Source organism: Rutilus rutilus (assembly GCF_951802725.1).
Source record: "Rutilus rutilus genome assembly, chromosome: 25".
Lineage (NCBI taxonomy): Eukaryota > Metazoa > Chordata > Actinopteri > Cypriniformes > Leuciscidae > Rutilus > Rutilus rutilus.
Genome location: NC_140229.1, coordinates 15,357,195 through 15,375,729, shown reverse-complemented (window position 1 = coordinate 15,375,729; position 18,535 = coordinate 15,357,195). Strand labels below are relative to the sequence as shown.

General features: G+C 37.1%; 2 protein-coding genes across 3 annotated transcripts; one reads left to right on the top strand and one right to left on the bottom strand.

Annotated features, from left to right (window-relative positions):
- Window positions 1-1,348: 1,348 nt before the first annotated feature.
- On the bottom strand, window positions 1,349-7,807 carry proser1 (proline and serine rich 1). Of its 2 annotated transcripts, XM_084399778.1 has the most exons (12): window positions 7,279-7,793; window positions 7,063-7,128; window positions 6,916-6,984; window positions 6,741-6,835; window positions 6,550-6,643; window positions 6,338-6,448; window positions 6,163-6,246; window positions 5,930-6,008; window positions 5,659-5,751; window positions 2,964-4,371; window positions 2,209-2,356; window positions 1,349-1,848 (listed from the first exon to the last, which is right to left on the bottom strand). In XM_084399778.1, exons 1-12 carry the CDS (start codon window positions 7,321-7,323, stop codon window positions 1,726-1,728), a joined length of 2,415 nt encoding a protein of 804 aa, XP_084255904.1. In that variant the 5' UTR covers window positions 7,324-7,793; the 3' UTR covers window positions 1,349-1,725. The 2 variants fall into 2 exon arrangements, with proteins under 2 accessions (XP_084255904.1, XP_084255905.1); XM_084399779.1 differs by lacking the exon at window positions 5,659-5,751 and having other exon boundaries at window positions 7,279-7,807.
- A 302-nt stretch (window positions 7,808-8,109) lies between these two features.
- vps36 (vacuolar protein sorting 36 homolog) lies at window positions 8,110-18,056 on the top strand. Its single transcript, XM_084401320.1, has 14 exons — window positions 8,110-8,308; window positions 8,905-8,973; window positions 9,104-9,174; window positions 9,313-9,427; window positions 9,614-9,703; window positions 11,066-11,152; window positions 11,499-11,531; window positions 11,611-11,688; window positions 13,059-13,193; window positions 13,993-14,058; window positions 15,938-16,002; window positions 16,324-16,408; window positions 17,275-17,351; window positions 17,440-18,056. Exons 1-14 carry the CDS (start codon window positions 8,213-8,215, stop codon window positions 17,519-17,521), a joined length of 1,149 nt encoding a protein of 382 aa, XP_084257446.1. The 5' UTR covers window positions 8,110-8,212; the 3' UTR covers window positions 17,522-18,056.
- The last annotated feature ends 479 nt before the right edge of the window (window positions 18,057-18,535 follow it).

Here is an 18,535-nt window from a genome sequence, read left to right as displayed (position 1 = left end):
GGAAAAGAGTAATGCGTGATTTCACGTATGTGGCCAATAGTAGCCTATGGGATGGGTAAATCAATGTCAAAATAATCTGTAATATTTAATATCAGTTCTCTGAATAAGTTCACAAGCAAAGATCTCAATATATACCTAGCCAAGTTTTCTCTAACATTCTCAGCAATACAATGCAGACTTCCTTACAACACATTATTGGTGGTACACTTTTCTGAATAAATAATAGTAACTAATAGTAAGTTTTTAGTAACTAAACACTGACTTTTGAACTTGTTTTTTTAAGAATAAATCTATACATGAATGCAGAACCGAATCTATCTGAAATTGGTTTTGTCTGTAGTGACTACTTGCATTGTATCTCATTTTAAAAAGTTTCTGTGGGTTTATGGTCATTCTGGAAAGTCCTCAGCTGACAAGTGATAAATCATTATATACCACTGCTAACCAAAAAATTCAGAATAAAGACAAACAACAAAGAAAGTCTAAGAAAAGAGCTTTTATTTCATTCTGCTGTTAGAACATACTAACGATTATCTAAACCTACCATATTCTTTATTATATTTTATAATATATAATGGAAACAAATGAGATCTACATATATTGTATACATGCAAAATTCATGGTTCTGACTCTTAATATCAGCAAAATTGCACAACAGTGTAAAATCTGTAACGCTAAAGTCACTTTGGAGTTGCTCTGCAAGGTAAGTTGGGGAAAAATAAAAACCAGAACAGCTACAGTACAAAGAGCAAACATCTTATTTACCCAATCTCAAAGGTAAATGTACAGTATTCGACCAACATCTGAACAAAAGATCAGTTAACTCACTACTTCATGATACAAGGAAATAAAGCAAAAAAGATTAGACACTCACACTATTCACAGTTCATCTACTGGTGTATATTTAAAATTAATTTTAGTATTTTAAGTAACATTTATCCTTTTTCAAAATAATCATAATTCTTAAACAGAGTTAATCCCTAATTACCTCTACACCCCCCACCCGCCAAGAATAATACTTAATTTTAGTATCCATTTTATCCTTTCAAATGACAATAGTCCAGCTCTCAAAAGTCAATCAAAATGATCTGCTAATGCAGAGCACTATACCACAAGTTTTATGTCTCGATCTGAGACATTTGATTCTCTTCTACAGGAAATTAGTGGAGAGTACAGCTGCCACATTAGTTTGTATTAAAGGGTTAGTTCACCCAAAAATGAAAATTCTGACATTAATCACCCTCATGTCGTTCCAACCCCGTAAGACCTTCGTTCATCTTCGGAACACAAATTCATATATTTTTGATGAAATCCGAGAGCTTTTTTTTTTCATTTTTGTTAGTTTTTTGCGCAATTAAAATATTCTCGTCATAACATTAAGGTTGAGCCACTGGAGTCACATGGACTATTTTAACGATGTCTTTACTACCTTTCTGGGCCTTGAAAGTGGTTGTTGCGTTTCTGTCTATGGAGGGACAGAAAGCTCTCGGATTTCATAAAAAATACCTTCATTTGTGTTCGGAAGATGAACGAAGGTCTTACGGGTTTGGAACGACATGAGGGTGAGTAATTTATGACAGAATTGAAATTTTTGGGTGAACTAAACCTTTAAGACATATTTATTTCATGCAGAGCACCACCATCCACAATGTTCTGCATTGTTTACTCACACCACACGCACACACCCACGCATAGTTTTCGACATGCCTGTCCTTTTATTGCGCTCTACTGCCAGCCCAGTGATGGGTGCAGGCCAGGCTGCAGAGGGAAGCTCGAACCTGCGGCTGCAGGGTAGTTAGTAAATCCATTCGGCTGGGGAGGGTACTCCAGCGCTGATGCTGAGTGAGCCTGCAATCACATGCAATAAACAAACATTTGAATTGATTCGCAAATTCTTCTAATAATTTTGCTCGTAATAATAATAACAGGTATAACAATAATAATAGCCAGTGACCCTTTAATAATCAATTAGCAGTCTGGAGACTCCGATAAATGTAGGCAGAGAGAGAGAGACAGACAGACAGACAGACAGATAGATAGATAGATAGACAGATAGATAGATAGATAGATAGATAGATAGATAGATAGATAGATAGATAGATAGATAGATAGATAGATAGATAGATAGATAGATAGATAGATAGATAGATAGACAGAGAGAGAGAGAGAGAGAGAGAGAGATACAGACAAATGGGATGTGTGCTCTACCTGCAAAAGCGCAGATTGCATTGCGGAGTTGTGTAGACCTGAGAGGGCAGCAGGAGATGCTGTTGTGGAGAAGCTGGGCATCCCTGGGGGGAAAGACAGCAACCCTGGGAAAGCACCACCTCCAGGGGCCTGAAGACTTCCAGTTAGTCTGAATAACACATTAAGCAACATTACAGAAGGCTATTAAGAATGGAATTCTATTGATCATCTTACTGTCACAAAAAGATTGAATTTGTTAGGTATTTTCACAAATTCAAAGTCAACCGTGCAATCAGAAAAGCTATAGCATATGTGCTCACTACAATAATAAACAAGATTTTCAATTTCTTTGAGGAATACATATCACTCTGATAATATGAAGAATAGAAAGTATAGACTTTGGACTTTGCAGAGAGCATATCAACTGGAAAATGTTTGACATTACAAGTTCCCAACCCAGTGACCTGCCTTACTGACTACATAGTCCTTCTAAGGCAGCATCCTAACTGAGACGAAACCCCATAATACACAAGTTCTGAATAAAACAGTCCATTTGTGATTATATTGAACGGTTATTGATACTTTTAAGTATGTATACATAACTTAATCAAATGTAATTAGGCTTCCTAGGTTTTAAAAAAGCCTTTGTGTTGTATAGTGCACCTATATTGCTGGCTAAGTAGGCAGCTCACAAGGTTTTAGAACAGTTGTTTCCATATAATATAAAATTCTTATGATCATGCAAAGTAATTAAACAGAAGAAGAAAAAAACATACCCAGCCTGGCCAACCAGAGCAGGGTTGAAGTTAGAGCTGAATGCAGAGGCGAATCCAGGAAGCACAGCAGAAGAGGAGGGGACTCCTGCTGCTGCGGCGGCCGCTGCGACTGCTGCCTGGAGAGGTGCAACGGTGGCTACTGAGGAAGAGGCTCCTGGAAGCCCCATTAACGAGGACAGCACCGGACTACCTGCTGAAGGGGCCCCCGAGCCTCCAAACCCTGGGAAGGCAGGGTTTGGGCCGGGAGGAAGACCCGGGTACACTGAGGGAGCTGTGGTCAATCCCAGGCCAAAGGGGGAGTGAGTGGGAGCACTAGAGTGAGCCAGGCCAGAATACACAGATGAGACCGGAGGAGTAGTGGAGGAAATGGAGGACTGGGCTCCGGAAAAAGGAGACATTGCTGAAAAATGCGGAGCAGGGCTGCTTCCAGACTGAGAGCCCAGAGCAGAGGTAAGACTGTGTAGTCCGGCTATAGTGCTGGGCAAAGAAGACTGTGGCGAGGCAGCACCATGGGCCATGCCCACAGGTCGGGTAAGGACAGCCGAGTTAGGCATTACTAGAGAGCTAAGAGAAGGGGTGCCAGAGCGAGAGGGACCTTTGAAAGCAGAATGGACAGGACTGTTGCTTCCACTACCTCCACCATGCCGGGCTATGGAGTTGGCATGCTGCTCGCTAAAGAAAGCAGGGCTAATCATGGCTGCCTGGGATGTCAATCCAGGAGAGGGTTTAGGACTATGAGCAGCAGGAGCCACTGATAATCCTCCAACACCTTGCATGACGGGAGTAGAGCGTCCAGGAGTGAGAGAGGACATTCCTGAGGGTGTGTAACTACGGATAACTGAATGTGACTGGGTAGAGGTAGTGCCAGGGAACGGAAGTGCTGACTGGGAATCTGAGGAAGGTGGGTAACCCTTCTTTGAGGGTAATCCCACAGCTCCATGAGGAGTCAAGGGGTCGCCAGTCGCTCTGGGAGTAGGTGTGAGGACACCGGAAGGCGTTTCAGCACGGGGGGCATTGTGGAATGGAGAAGGAGGGATGCTTGTACTTGGCCCGGGTGTACCACATGGGGTATGACTTCTGATGACTGAAGGGGTGTTTCTACCAGAAGGGGGCATGCCAGAGAATGGAGAGGGAACGCTTGTAGTGTGGCCACTGGAGTTAGAGGCAACTTGGGGAGAGCCAGCTGGGGCAGGAGGCCCTTTGATGACCGAGGGCGAGGGTGCAGGAGAAGGGGAGGGGGTTAAAGGATTCTGGGATGGGACCATGCCTGGGAAAACTGGAGTGATTGGTGTGGTAGGCTGAGGCTGGGGGGTGACAGGAGTAGATGGGGTGGAGCTATGAGGAGAAATAGCAGGTGTGCCGGAGATGCTGGAGGTTGGATTTTGTTGACTGACAGGTCGGCTATAACCTGGAAATATGAAACAATAAGCATAATGAAATATTAAAAAGAAGAAAGCCCCATTAAATTTAGACACAGGCACCACATGCATCTTAGTTTATTAGTGTTAGACGCATTAGAAAGAAAGCAAGAGAGAATTCAGGAAATGTCCCAATCTTCTAGAAGCACCATAAGATGCGCAATGCAACAGAGCAAGCATTCATGCTCAAAACATTGACTGACAATATATGTCACAGTGCCCCCTTGTGATAAAAGCAAGCAGGCAAAGTGTTCTGGGTTCAAAATTTCCACTCATCCCCTCGGTTTGTAAAAAATATGAATACTTGATAATAATACTAATAAGTTATATCCAATAACTCCTATCATGATCATGTAAAGCTGGTAAATATAAGGACCTTTTATAACAAGAAAAATTAAGGCATATTACTAAGTCTAAAACATTACTTTTCATTACAAAAAAAAAAAAGTGTGCACATTTGTGCTCTTAACTTTCAAAGTTAGTGTAGATTACTTCCATTGCAAGTGCCTTATGGCGCTTTTCCACTAAACAGTACAAGCTCGCCTCGGCTCGACTCAACTCGGCTTTTTTTGGTTTTCCACTGTGTAAAAGCTGTACCTGTACCTGCTTCCAGGTACTTTTTTTCGTACCACCTCCGGCGAGGTTCTGAGCGAGCTGAGGCGATACTAAAATGTGACGTGAAAACACGGCAGACTGCTGATTGGTCAGAGAGAATCGTCACTACTCACTGCGTCATCATTGCACGCGCCAGACGGAGTATCCTGAATAAAAAAACAGCAAAAACAAAAACATCCAAAAACAGCATACACTCGATTTCCTCCATTGTCCTGTGTGTGTGGGTAGCGGGTGTGTCTCGCGTAGAAGATTAAGTCACGGCAGTTTCCTGCGGCGCCGCTATGACGACCAGGTACTATTGTGGAGGTACTATCTGCAATGGAAAACGGAGCGAAAAGCGAGCCGAGCCGAGCCGGTACTGGTAATGGAAAACAACCTCAGAACTTTGCTTTCACATATAGATTCCAGAAAAATCACAGTTACAATAATATGCATTTTAGATTTTATGCTCCTTATAATCAGTCGCAGCAAATAGAAATGACAATATTAGCTCAGTTAGATCAGTAAAGAATGCCCTGGAGAGAGTTTTAAGCATGAACATATTGCATGCTATAGGTGCTGCAGGCAGATTTAGAGCATGCCATAGTGAGGTAGCGTCTACATTGCCGTTGCAGCTGTTAAAGGCAGCACACAGTGCTAGCAACAGCAACTGCTCATTGTACCTGCCGAATTGAGAGCGGCTCGGTAGGGTGGGGGTGGCACAGTGGCAGTGATGACCCCACCTACTGACACCAGACCTGCGTTGTTGTACGCACCTGAGCAGCATCCAGAGAAGAGGGTAAGAACATTCTGCATCCACTTCCACATTGTACACAGACACTCTGCTGGCATTTACATGGTCTACTCCATATTTCTTTTGTCCATTAGGGAAATCATTTCCCAGACAATTTATTCTTGATCATTCTTTTCTAATCTGAAGAAAAAGGGTCTTACTTGGAGCAATGGTGGCGTGTGGACGACATGGCGGGATAGGATATGGCACAGGTCTGTGTGGATTGTATGTGGATGGTGACTGTTGGAAAAACAGAAATATATACAATAAAAAGGGCCAATAAAGAGACCTATCCATTATCCAAGAAAACATGATTCTTTGCCATTAATGAAGCATCAAAAGCTTTCAAAGAATAAATTTATTTGGGCAGTAACACCTAGCCAGTAAAACATACCGGTTTGCTTGGTCCGAGTATGCGCGCAGCAATGCCCTTTCCATCCAGGGTTGTATCCTCTCCATCCTTTTTGGCAGAAATTCCCTTGAAAGTTTCAATAAAAGCCATAATTGATTTTTAATAGTTAAATTAAAAGACATGCATTTAAATACATTTATTAAGTAAAGGAACTCACAGGGAATGTTCCTGTGACCTGACTGGGTTTGCCTTTGGGATAAGGGTTCCCTGGGATCATCCCACAGGATGAAATCATCGCCACTGGAGCTTTACATCCCACTTTACACACCTGAACAAATAACAGACATGGCCTGTATTAAAATCCTCATTCATTCAATACAATCTAGACTTAGCAAAGTTTGTAAATCCACTTGAACGAGTACGTTTTACCTGCTCTAGGATTCTTCTTGCACGTTTCTTCTCAGAGAGGTGAATACGAAACGCATCCTCCACAGGACGGTAGTTTTGGGCATCAGAAATATTTCTATAAAAAATACATTACATATTGCAATGCTTGATTCATTTTGAATTGTTTGGATATCTGTTGATGCGTATAATAATTTCTGTAGAGTGTAACTTACAGAGCTATGAGTTCCAGAACAATTATTCTGTCCTTTGAGAATGTGAAAGAATTAAGGATGTTTGCAACCTTTGTTGTTGGAATTGCAACCATTTTCTGCAGGAAATAAAACATGTTATGTGGTTAAATTGTGTCACAAGATTGTGGATAAAGAAATAAAGAAGCAGAATTCTTACATGTTGCAAGGCTTTGACAGCCTTTATCTGGGGCTCTGCCCAGGAGAAGTATTTCAAAATGTCAATCACCTGAGGAAGGAAGTTTGACAGGTAAGCAGATGTAAAATACTGCAATTACTGTTACCTGGTGTTACAATGTCAACATACCTGTTCACTGGAGAAATACCCATGAACCTGTTCTATAGCTTTGATTCGTTGATCTGTCAAAACACACTTCAGAACAAAGGAAAATATGACAATATTAATGTTATACTGTTTCTTATTCAATATTAATAATGATAATAATCACTCCAACTGATCACCACTCCCTCCTTCCTTAACAGATAACCCATATTATTTTGCAAATATAAACGGTAACGTTACCTTTCTGATTTCGTCCAAAACGATATCAAAGGATTTCTTGTCCATCTTCTCTGATCTCTGTATTGATTATCAATCCCTCTTACAGCATCTCAATGACAAGCCTTCATTCACCTGCTGATGGGAAACTTCATGCAGTAACCCCTTTTAATTATTCACAGCACTGTTGTTTGAATTCGTCAACTTTTTGCATATAATCTTATATTTTTTTGCGAATCCAGAATCTTTTCGGACAGGTTCAGCGAGTCCAACAGAAGGCTGGCGGTCTCTTTAAGTGCAGATTGGCATCATTGACATGAGGAACAACAATAGTCCAGTGCTAAATCCACACACTCTTCATATCCATCATTCTTCACTGACATGCAAGTATTTTATCATGCTTGTACAATTAAAAAATCCACCGAAGTGATTGAAGCTCAGTTCACGCGCTAATTTAGTTTATTTTGATATAGCTTCGGTGTTTGTTGGGGTTTAGCAGAGATGCTAAAGGCTGCAGTTCGTCTGCGACTTTCTTTGTCAGGACCCCGAAACGAAAGAGTGTTTCTAAATGCGCCTCAAGAAGTTGACATTTTATTTGGAAATAAATGGCATTTAGTAAATTATTTATATTTTATTATCCATATATTAACTCAGTTGTTGTTTTTAGATTAGTCAAAAATATTGATAATTGCTTGTAACAATAACAAACAAATTATGTATGAATACAAATCTCACAATATGAAAACGGATATATACATATATATATTAATTGTATTTGTATGACTTTATATAACACGAAATTAAATGCAATTTTGCGGCTTTCTTTGAATGGATTGTCGTATTTCTGAGACAGGCGCATTCTCGGACATCTAAGCGGAAGTAAACAGCTGTAGCTTCATGTGTATGTTTAATATGCTCTAGTTCTGTTTTTCACTTTTGTTTTATTATTTTGATAAAAATGGACAGATTTGTTTGGACAAATGGGCTCCTTGATATGAACGAAACGTTAGTAATCCAACAAAGAGGAGTGAGACTTTACGACGGGGAAGACAAGGTAGTCTAAGCTTAGATAGCTTAGTTCATGTGGATTCAGCTGAAAGTTATAAAATGACATCCATGTGGAAGATTCTGTTTTGACAATAATGCATAAGATTATAGATAAACACAAATATATTTCAGATCATGCAGTTTTCATGTTGCTTATTAAAGCTGTTAAAAGGAGAACAAGAATTAAAAATGGTACAATACAGAAGACTAACACTTTACAATAAGGTTTCATTTGTTGAATGTTGACATTAGTTAACTACATCAGCTTCTAAGGCATTTGTTAGCCTTAGTTAATGTTCATTTGAACATTAACAAATACGCTTTTAGTTATGTTAACATTAGGTAATGCACTGTGAACTAATGAATGAATAAACAATGAAGTATTGTACTTTTATTAGCTAATATTTTCAAGGATTATTAAATGTTGTAAAAAAAATAATATATTTTTCACTTTTAGTTCATGCTAGTTTCAATACAGGACCATTAACAGATGCGACCTTATTGTAAAATGTTACCTAGTAGACAATATAAAGATATGCTTTACTTAAATGGTGTATATTAATGTTCCGTAATTCACAGATTTCCCCTTTTCCTCGTTGACAGGCTAAACTTGATGTTGGAGCCATTCTTCTCAGTACCCATCGCCTGCTCTGGAGAGACCAGAAGAGTCATGTAATGTCATCTTCAGTATATTTTCTCTGCCCTTAAATTGATTCTTCATCTTTTCTTCCTGTCCAAAGAACATTTGAGAGCACAGTGTATTTGCTTACATTTCTGATTCCTCTAATATGTTGTTCTGTAGGAATGCTGTATATGCATACCCTTGTCACAGGTCATATTCTTTGAGGAGCAAGCAGCAGGCATCGGAAAGAGGTGACTGCACTGTAACATCAGCATGCAGTTCACACATATGACATATGGAACATGCAGTAATAATAATGGAAGCTACACCCTGTAATTCTGCTTATTAATCTATATTAAAAGTAAATTGTTGCCTTTCAAACCCTGCAGTGCCAAGATTGTTATTCACCTTTATCCATCCCCTGAAAATAAGGAGCCAGGCCCCTACCAGCAGAGCAAGTACTCTTATATAAAGCTGTCCTTCAAGGAACATGGGCAGATTGAGGTCAGTAACTGAAGGAGTGATGTCACAAAATATTTCATCTGAGATGATGCATGGAGCTAATTACTCCACTAAATCTGGCTTAATACAGTTTGGAGCATAAGCAGTCATGACGCTTAGACAGGAACGGAGCAGATGAGGTGTTAGGAAGGTGTAAATAAGGTAACTTGTGCTGTGTTTGATGTGTAGTTTTACAGACGTCTAACAGAAGAGATGACTCAGAAGCGATGGGAGAATACACCCGTCTCACAGCCGGTCCCCACAGTAACAGGACCCAAGGTCAGCTCAGACCGAGACTTTGAATGATACATAATGTTTTAATATACAGTAAATGTTTTTTTTATTTATTTATTGTTTTTGTGTTTATTTAAAGATCTGTATTATTGTGTTCATGGCTTAAAACCCTTTTTATAACTATCCAGTGTCATTTTAGTATTATTTATATACTATTATAGTATTTATTATAATAGCTCTTTATATATATATACTTGGTATCTAATTTTAGTTCAAGTTTTTGAAATTGTTATGTGTTTTTGTCATTTTAATGATTATTAGTTTTTGTTTATTTAATATTTCTATTTTCTGACAATGCTTTTCATATACACTACCATTCCAAAGTTTGGTTTCAGTAAAAAAAAAAATTTGAAAGAAATGTATACTTTTTTTTTTTCAGCAAGTTTGCATTAAAGGGATAGTTCACCCAGAAATATCTGTTCCAAACCTGTATGAGTTTCTTTCCTCTGTTGAACACAAAATAAGATATTTTGAAGAATGTCTGTAACCAAACGGTTGATGGACCCCATTAACTTCCATGCTACACATACTATGGAAGTCAATGGGGATTAGCAACTGTTTAATTGCCAACATTCTTTAAAATATCTTCTTTTGTGTTCAGCAGAAGAAAGGGAAATCATACAGGTTTGGAACAACATGAGGGTGACTAAATGATGACAGAATTCAAATTTTTGGGTGAACTATCCCTTTAAATTGAAAGATTTGTATTTTAAAAAAAAAAATGCTGTTCTTTTGAACTTTCTATTCATCAAAGAATCCTGAAAAACATTTATCACAGTTTCCCCAAAAAATATTAAGCTGCACAACTGGTTTCAATGTTGATAATAAGAAATGTTTCTTGAGCATCAAATCAGCATATTAAAATGATTTTTGAAGGTTCATGTGACACTGAAGACTGGAGTAATGATGCTGAAAATTCAGCTTTGCATCACAGGAATAAATAACATTTTTAAATATATTCAAACATAAAGCAGTTCTTTTTAAATTGTAATAATATTTTCCAATATTGCTGTTTTTATTGTATTTTTGATCAAATAATTGCATGTTTTGTTTTGATGAGCATAACATAAAAAAATGAACCAACTCCACACTTTTGAACGGTAGGGTATGTTGTTTTACTTGAGATATATTGGTTTATTATAAAGATTTGTTTATTTATTTAATTTTATTATAGATTGTGTCTTGTAAGGAACACGCCATAGCCCTGAAACAGTGACCCCTAGGCAAACCCTTTCCTTCCTGTTCCTTTGTTATTTGTTTGCATTTTTTTTTTTAGTTATTGTTTGTGCGTGGGTGTGCTTAACAAAGACTCATTTTTCTCTCGTCTTTTTTCCTGTGGTTCTGTAGGCAGGAAGGACACGCGCAGTGGGCATTGTGGGTATTGAACGGAAGTTGGAGGAGAAAAGAAAAGAAACAGATAAAAACATTTCTGAGGTAAGAAAGAGAAACAGACTGACAGGTAGTTCTAAAGAGACCTAAAGAGCTCTGGGATACTAGCTTGAGATAATAATAATGCCACAATCAGGCACTGGGCGCCATGGCCCCCTTTTGAGGGGCCCCTGATGTTGAAAGAAAACGGCACCCTGTGTTTAATGCTAGATGACCTCATAGCTCTGATTATCTTCCTGGCACAGCTATAATGGAAGATAAAAAGAGAGTGCACAGCGGTGGGATATCCTGTTAGGTGTGGGCACACCTAGTGATTTTGGCTCTTGATAAAGAGGTATTTTGGATATCACCTTTTTCACGTTTCCATTCTAATATCTGTCTCTTCTTTCAGGCCTTTGAGGATCTCAGTAAACTAATGGAAAAGGTCAGTCACTGTCAGGCAGAATACAGCCATGGTCAGGTTTATCAGTCTTGTTTCAGCGACTCACTATCTTTCCCTGTAGGCCAAAGAGATGGTGGAGCTCTCCAGATCCATTGCCAACAAAATCAAAGACAAACAGGGTGACATCACTGAAGATGAGGTGAGCTTAAAGACCCTGATGGGCACCAGTGTTTCACTGGGGGGAAAAGAGCAAAAAGAAATTTGACATAAGCCAATCCATAATCACATACTGAATTTTATACACTACCATTTGAAAGTTTGGGGCAGTAAGCTTTTTTTATCTTTTGTTTTTGCTCACCAAGGCTGCATTTATTTGATAAAAAATACAGTAAAAACGTTAATACTGTGATATAGTATTACAATTTATAATAACTGCATTAGATTTGAATATATTTTAAATGTAATTTATTCCTGTGATGGCAAAGCTGAATTTTCAGCATCATTACTCCAGTCTTCAGTGTCACATGATCCTTAGGAAATCATTCTAATATGTTGAGTTGGTACATAAGAAACATCTCGTATTATTATCAATGTTAAAAACGGTTATGGTGCTTAATATTTCTCTTGAAAATATATTTTTTCAGGATTCTTTAAAAAATAGAAAGTTCAAAAGAACATTATTTATTTGACAGTAATATTTTGTAACATTATAAATGTATTTACTGTCATTTTTGATCAATTTAAGCATTCTTGCTGAATAAAAGTAATACAATAAATTATTCTTTTTTTATCTTGCTGACCCCAAACATTTGATTTGTTAGTGTATATACACATATGAACTTGTAAGTGGAGGTTGTTGCCTTTTAATAAGGCTGTTTCTTCCTCAAAGTCTATTACTGCTTTTATCCTGCTTAAGTTAATAGGCTTTCTTAGATTGCATGTAGATAACAGCTGCTATGTGTATTGTTATAGCTATCTGTTTAGTTTTATTTAGCCTCTATATGCACAGGTATGCCTCTAATAGGGTGTATATCAATCCCTCTCTTTTGAATAAAATATTACATTTGATCATGCATGTATATTTCATTTTCTCTGGCTCAGTGGAGTGTCTATAAGTCCAAAGCTTGGAAAACATTGGCAGTGTAATCCACACAGAGCTCGGAAATCCCGGTGGCTCCCAACATACACTTTGCACGGGGATGTCAAGGGCTGGGAAATGAGACAGTGACACAAATAGAACTTAGAATCGAGCTGAAAAGCAGCCAGGATTGAGACCCACCAATCAGAGCGCATATGGTGCATGTTTCTTAAGTGCAGGATTGCATCCAAATGGACACATATAAATATTTATTGGACAGAAAATGACCTGTTATTACTGAAGTCCATAATCAGATGAGGGAAAAACTTTGGCACATCTCAAAATGAGTAGATGCATTTTGTTCTGTAGAAATGTTGAAGTTCACATGCTAAAACTGGCTGTTAGAATTTCGCAGTGTTGTTAGTAGGCTATATATTTAGTGTAGAGCTGCAATTAAATTAGTCATGTTTGTTTTGTGCGCCTTCTGACAGACCATCCGTTTCAAGTCTTATTTGCTGAGTATGGGTATAGCCAACCCAGTGACCAGAGAGACACACGGCTCTGGCACACAGTACCACATCCAGCTCGCCAAACAGCTGGGAGACATGCTGCAAGCCCCACTGGAGGTGATGAACCGTGTGTGTTTATATGCATCTCTATGATTTCTATGAAATATGCTTATCAAATAGTTTTACATAGCCCTGTATAGGTGTAGTAGCCCTATATATATATTTGCATATACACAACTGTTCAACAGTTTGAGGTCAGTAAGAGTTTTAGTCAGCAAGGATACATTGATCAAAAATGACATTTCTAATGTTACATAGAACTTTGTTCCTTTGAACTTTCTATTTATCAAAGGATCCTGAATAAAAGCTGCATATTAGAATGATTTCTGAAAGATCATGTGACCCTGAAGACTTGAACAATGGCTGCTTTGTCATCACAGGAATAAATTACATTTTAAAATGATTAAATTAAAATAAATTATTTGACATTGTAACCATAATTCACAATATTACTGCAGCCTTGAATAAGAGACTTCAAAAACACACACACACACACACACACATATATATATATATATTTTTTTTTATCCTACTGACCCCAAACTTTTGATGCTTGTGTAGGTGTAGATCTATATTCTTCTTAGTACAGTAATTGCAACTGAGTTTAATATTGTTTTAATATTTAATATTATTTAATACTGTTTGTTGATTTTATTTGGTGAGTAGTTGTGTATTAATCATGATAATGTACATTCAGCTCATCATTATCTCAAAATCATCATTTTGTTGGGGTTTAATTTGTGATAATGATCAGCTGACTGTACATTTTGTCTTACAGTATGTCATTATGTGAATTTTATCCTTCCTTCCTTAGTCTTCCTCAGCCTCTACTGATCTTTATTATCTGTCTCTGTAGGAGCGTGGAGGAATGATGGCCCTCACTGAAGTGTACTGTCTGGTGAACAGAGCCCGTGGGATGGAGGTAAGATGAATCTGGACCGCTACAATCAAGACAGAAGCATCAGTGTGTCTTTTCATAGAGTTAATCAGATCTGATCCTGATCTTCTTCCAGCAGCATTAAGAGTGAAGCTGATGATGGAACAGCCATCTGGAGAGTAGAGAGCAAACTCTCACATGAAATCAGAGCATGATGTGTTTGCATGTATATGACTATATCACCGCGTTTTGTAAAACTAGCTCTCAGGTTCATCTCTGGGGTATGCTAACTTTATTAACATAAGAACACACTCGAAAATGTAATTTAAATGTTTAAATTATTAATAGGCATCAGGATCTTCTGATTAGACTTCCATGGGGGGAGAGAGAGACTTTTTTTAAGTACAGTATATATTATTATTATTTTATTTACTATTTATTTATTTATTTATTTATTTATTAGGGTTCTTCTGGTGGCTTTAATTAAAAAACTTGGGAATTAATTATTAATAAAACAGTTATAGTTCAATAAAACTGCTTATGTTTTAAAAATGTTTTATCTGCCAAATCAAGCTCATATGCTGCAACCAACATGCAGAAAAAAAATTGCTTAAAATCTAAGATAATATAAAGGGTTTAAAATGCCATGTGTTGTGACTCCCTAAAACCTTATATTTTTTATCAAAATAATCAAAAAAATGTTACCTTCACTGTAAAAAAAAATCTGTTCAATTTACGGTAAAATACCGGCAGCTGTGGTTGCCAGAAATGTACCGTAAAAAATACTGTTGCAACATTTTAGATTTTACAGACTTTACTTAAATTTACAGTAATAAACCGTATTTAATTATCTGATATAATGTAAATTTACTGACCTATTGAAGTATTTATATCTGTTTTGTACCATAGTAATACACTGACAACCACCAATCACAGTGGAGATGAAATAACATGATGAATTAAAGATCATCACAAGCAGCTCTTTCACAAGAAAGTTAATACTAATATATAGAAGCTGCACGGCGTCATTCATACAAACACTAAACACCATCATGGTAACAGACGTGAAATTTTAAAAATGCAATAAACATTAATATAACAACATTAAATGTAACATAAAACCCTAATGTCATAACTGATTAGAAAAAACTAAGAAAACTATGAAGAAACATAGTTATTTCAACAAAAATACATCAAATGTGAAGTGTCATGCAGGGAATTGTGGGAATGTCAATTTACGTTTTTTTACTGTAAATTATACAATGACTTGTTCTTTTTCACTTCCAAAAACTGTAAATTTAACGGTATTTTACAGTAAAATTACATTAAATGTACCGTTAGATCTATCACAGTTGTTTACTGTATATAGTAAGGAAACTTTCTCTTAACCAATTAACAGTTTTTCACTGTAGCATTTTTACAGTCTTTGACCGTTAAAATCACGATAATTTTTTACAGCGTTGAAAAATACATCACTGTATTAAATTTTTTTTTTTTTTTAGAAAGTTCAGAAGAACAGCATGTATTTGAAATGCACATCTTTTGTAACATAATAAATGTCTTTACTATGACTTTTGATCAATATAGTGCATCCTTGCTGAATAAAAGTATTTATTTCTTTTAAAAAAATCATACTGACCCTAAACTTTAAGTGGTAAGCATATGTTTAAAAGACATTTTGAAAGTAATGATTAAGATGTGTACACTCATATCTAAAGTGTAAGGAAAATATGTTTTGACCTTTTACTTGATGGTTACACCACATGACATTTTTAGAGTAATTACATTTATTTGAAATGTCTCATGTGAAATATGCAGCAAGATCTATGTAGTTCTATAGTAACAAGTTTTTTTTTTTTTTTTTTTGATAAATATTTTAAAAACATTTTAGATGAATAACCCCCCCCCATAAATTTCTTCCCAGCTTCTCTCTCCGGAGGACTTGGTCAATGCCTGCAAGATCTTTGAGTCACTGAAGCTTCCTCTACGGTAAGGGTGTGAGCATTTATATTTGTATGTGTGTTTGCACAAGTAAACGTGAACGAATGTGCATGTGTCTGCACGAGCCAGGCTTTGTAAGCAGAGGCGGGTCAGCGTGAGATCGGTCAGCCACTTCCTGGCAGACTTCCTGTTTTCAGGACCCATGTCCGCCCTCTGTCTGTTGGCTGCATTTTCCAACTTTCAAAAGAAAACAACCATTTGACTCATAAACCACAGTTAGGTTGCATACAATTAGATTATGAAGCAGTAATGTCTTGTTGGGTTCTTAAGTAACCAGCAACAAAAACCAAATTTTTCTTTCCCTGTCAGGTTGCGAGTGTTTGACAGCGGGGTGATGGTTGTCCAACTTCAGTCCCACAGTGAAGAGGAAATGATTGCCTCAGCTCTAGATAACGTGAGTGTCATGCCATCATTTTCCCCATCTGTGAAATCACTTATGTGGCCGTTCAAACATCATGCAGAAACTTTGTCATGTTTAATTACGGGTTATTAGAGTGGAAATTGGATCGGATCTATTACCACAAACTTGTACAGCCAATTTCTTCCTCTTCTGTTGAATGGTCGTGGTCAGAGAGTGAGAGAAGCTTCCCATTTCATTCTCCTAGAAATTGCATGAAATGAACCACCTTCAAAGTGTTTTTTGGACAAGACACAGCTAGCAGATGTGATTGGGGGCGATGTTTTAGGTCAAAGAGCTGGAACGTGAGGCGTGTCAGATTAGATATTTCCATCTCTGAAGAGTCCAAGACAGATGCGGTAAAGGAGAGGAATGTTCTAAAAAACAAAGCATATTTGAAGATCGTTTGACATGAGATGGCAATTATTGCTCTATTCACATTGTTTCAGCTATTAGATTTGGTATACGAAACCTGTCAAGATCATAACTGGGTCATATTTCACACTAAAATAAGAATCAGAAATGAAAATGAAGCCTTTAAAATATTAAGTAACCATTAAAATGTTTTGCTTTGCAATGTCATTTTCATTATGTCTTCTCAATGTTTCCCCAAAAAATGGTCATTACGGTAATGCAAATGACAAAATGTATTATTTAAAGTATAAAATATTTATATAGCATGGTTGTAGCTATTGTATTTTAGATTATTTGGACTTTAATTTATGTTTGTGTGTGTAAATAAAAAAAATGTATTGTGTATTGTGATAATGAGGATTTTGCAATTATCTTAAAACACGGAGCGGTGGTTTTATTGGGAATCCATTTGGTTTAATTGAGGTTTGCTTCTCTTTTGATTTTCCCAGGTGTCTGATAAAGGCTCCCTCACTGCTGAAGAGTTTGCCAAGCTGTTGGGACTGTCAGTTCTCCTTGCTAAAGAAAGGTACAGGAGACATCCTTTTCCTTATTTCATCAATAATTCATCCCTCAAGTGTCTTCACAGTATTTTGATGTATCGCTCTCTTTTACAGGTTGTTATTAGCTGAAAAAATGGGTCACTTGTGCCGAGACGATTCAGTAGAAGGTCTGCGATTTTATCCCAACCTGTTCTGACGCACGAGGCCGATATGTTATCAGACCTTGCTGTCTCTCAGCTCCTGTTGGCCCCAGATCCCTCTCAGAACTGATGACTGATTAGCTCTCGCTCTGGACACAAGTGGGCACCCACTTTCCACTGTGTTTGTCAATAGGGTCTTTCATGAATGTTGGTTAAGGTTACTGCATTCTTCTGTGTGTAACATGTTTAGTGATTTCCACAGCCTTTAATGAATAGGGAATTACAGAAATGATCATGCAGAGGATGCAGTTTCTTGGTGGAATCAGTTATGTTGATACTGTGTGTGTTTCCAGCACATTCAATGCGGTTAGATTGTCAATAAAAAAATGTAGGTCATTTTGCATTACATATGAAAAGAAACAGGAAATCTTGTGATTATACTCAGGAAAAAAACTTTTAATGCTAAAATAATTAGAGAATTCATCTAACACTCTTGGTGGGAGCAATCTGCTTTTCTCCTTATGGAAACAAAAAGTCTTCCGCACTTATTTTGGAACGTTATGTAAAAATAATATTTCTTTTTTTAAAACATTTTATGTCTTTGGTTTTTCATTCATGTGTTCATTTATCTTTCTTGATTATTTCTGGTGTATTATTATGTTTCACTGGTGTTTTTTATTCTTGTTTATTATATCAGATGTTTCACCAACGTTTTTGGTCTTTTTTGGCACTAATTGCTAAAAATGAGGAATTTAATAATACTGTTTTTCTAAGGTCTATTCCACCGAAACATGTGAGCTAGTAATGACAACTGATATTACAATGAGTAGACTGTTCCTAAATATAGTTTAATATATTAATGAACTTCAAAGTTGACCTGAAATGTCAAGTTCATCTTGAGACAGACCTCCCTATTGTGAGGAGATTTATTGAGAAGAGGGTATTTTATATTAAGCAGATGATTCACTTTTTACTTCTGACATTTATGTTTGGTAACATGAACTATAGTAGCGGATTGGCTGTAATAGTAGAGCCAGCAGAAACCTCTGCGCGGTCACTGAGAAATTTGT

What these genes read in the sequence shown, in the direction of transcription:
- vps36 (XM_084401320.1), top strand. Translation starts at nt 8,213, where the DNA reads ATGGACAGATTTGTTTGGACAAATGGGCTCCTTGATATGAACGAAACG. An exon ending in TTTACGACGGGGAAGACAAG is followed by an intron (nt 8,309 to 8,904) that starts GTAGTCTAAGCT and finishes CCTCGTTGACAG; the next exon opens with GCTAAACTTGATGTTGGAGC. An exon ending in GCAGCAGGCATCGGAAAGAG is followed by an intron (nt 9,175 to 9,312) that starts GTGACTGCACTG and finishes CAAACCCTGCAG; the next exon opens with TGCCAAGATTGTTATTCACC.
- proser1 (XM_084399778.1), bottom strand. Translation starts at nt 7,323, where the DNA reads ATGGACAAGAAATCCTTTGATATCGTTTTGGACGAAATCAGAAAG. An exon ending in TTTTGGACGAAATCAGAAAG is followed by an intron (nt 7,129 to 7,278) that starts GTAACGTTACCG and finishes TTTGTTCTGAAG; the next exon opens with TGTGTTTTGACAGATCAACG. An exon ending in CTGTCAAAGCCTTGCAACAT is followed by an intron (nt 6,836 to 6,915) that starts GTAAGAATTCTG and finishes TATTTCCTGCAG; the next exon opens with AAAATGGTTGCAATTCCAAC.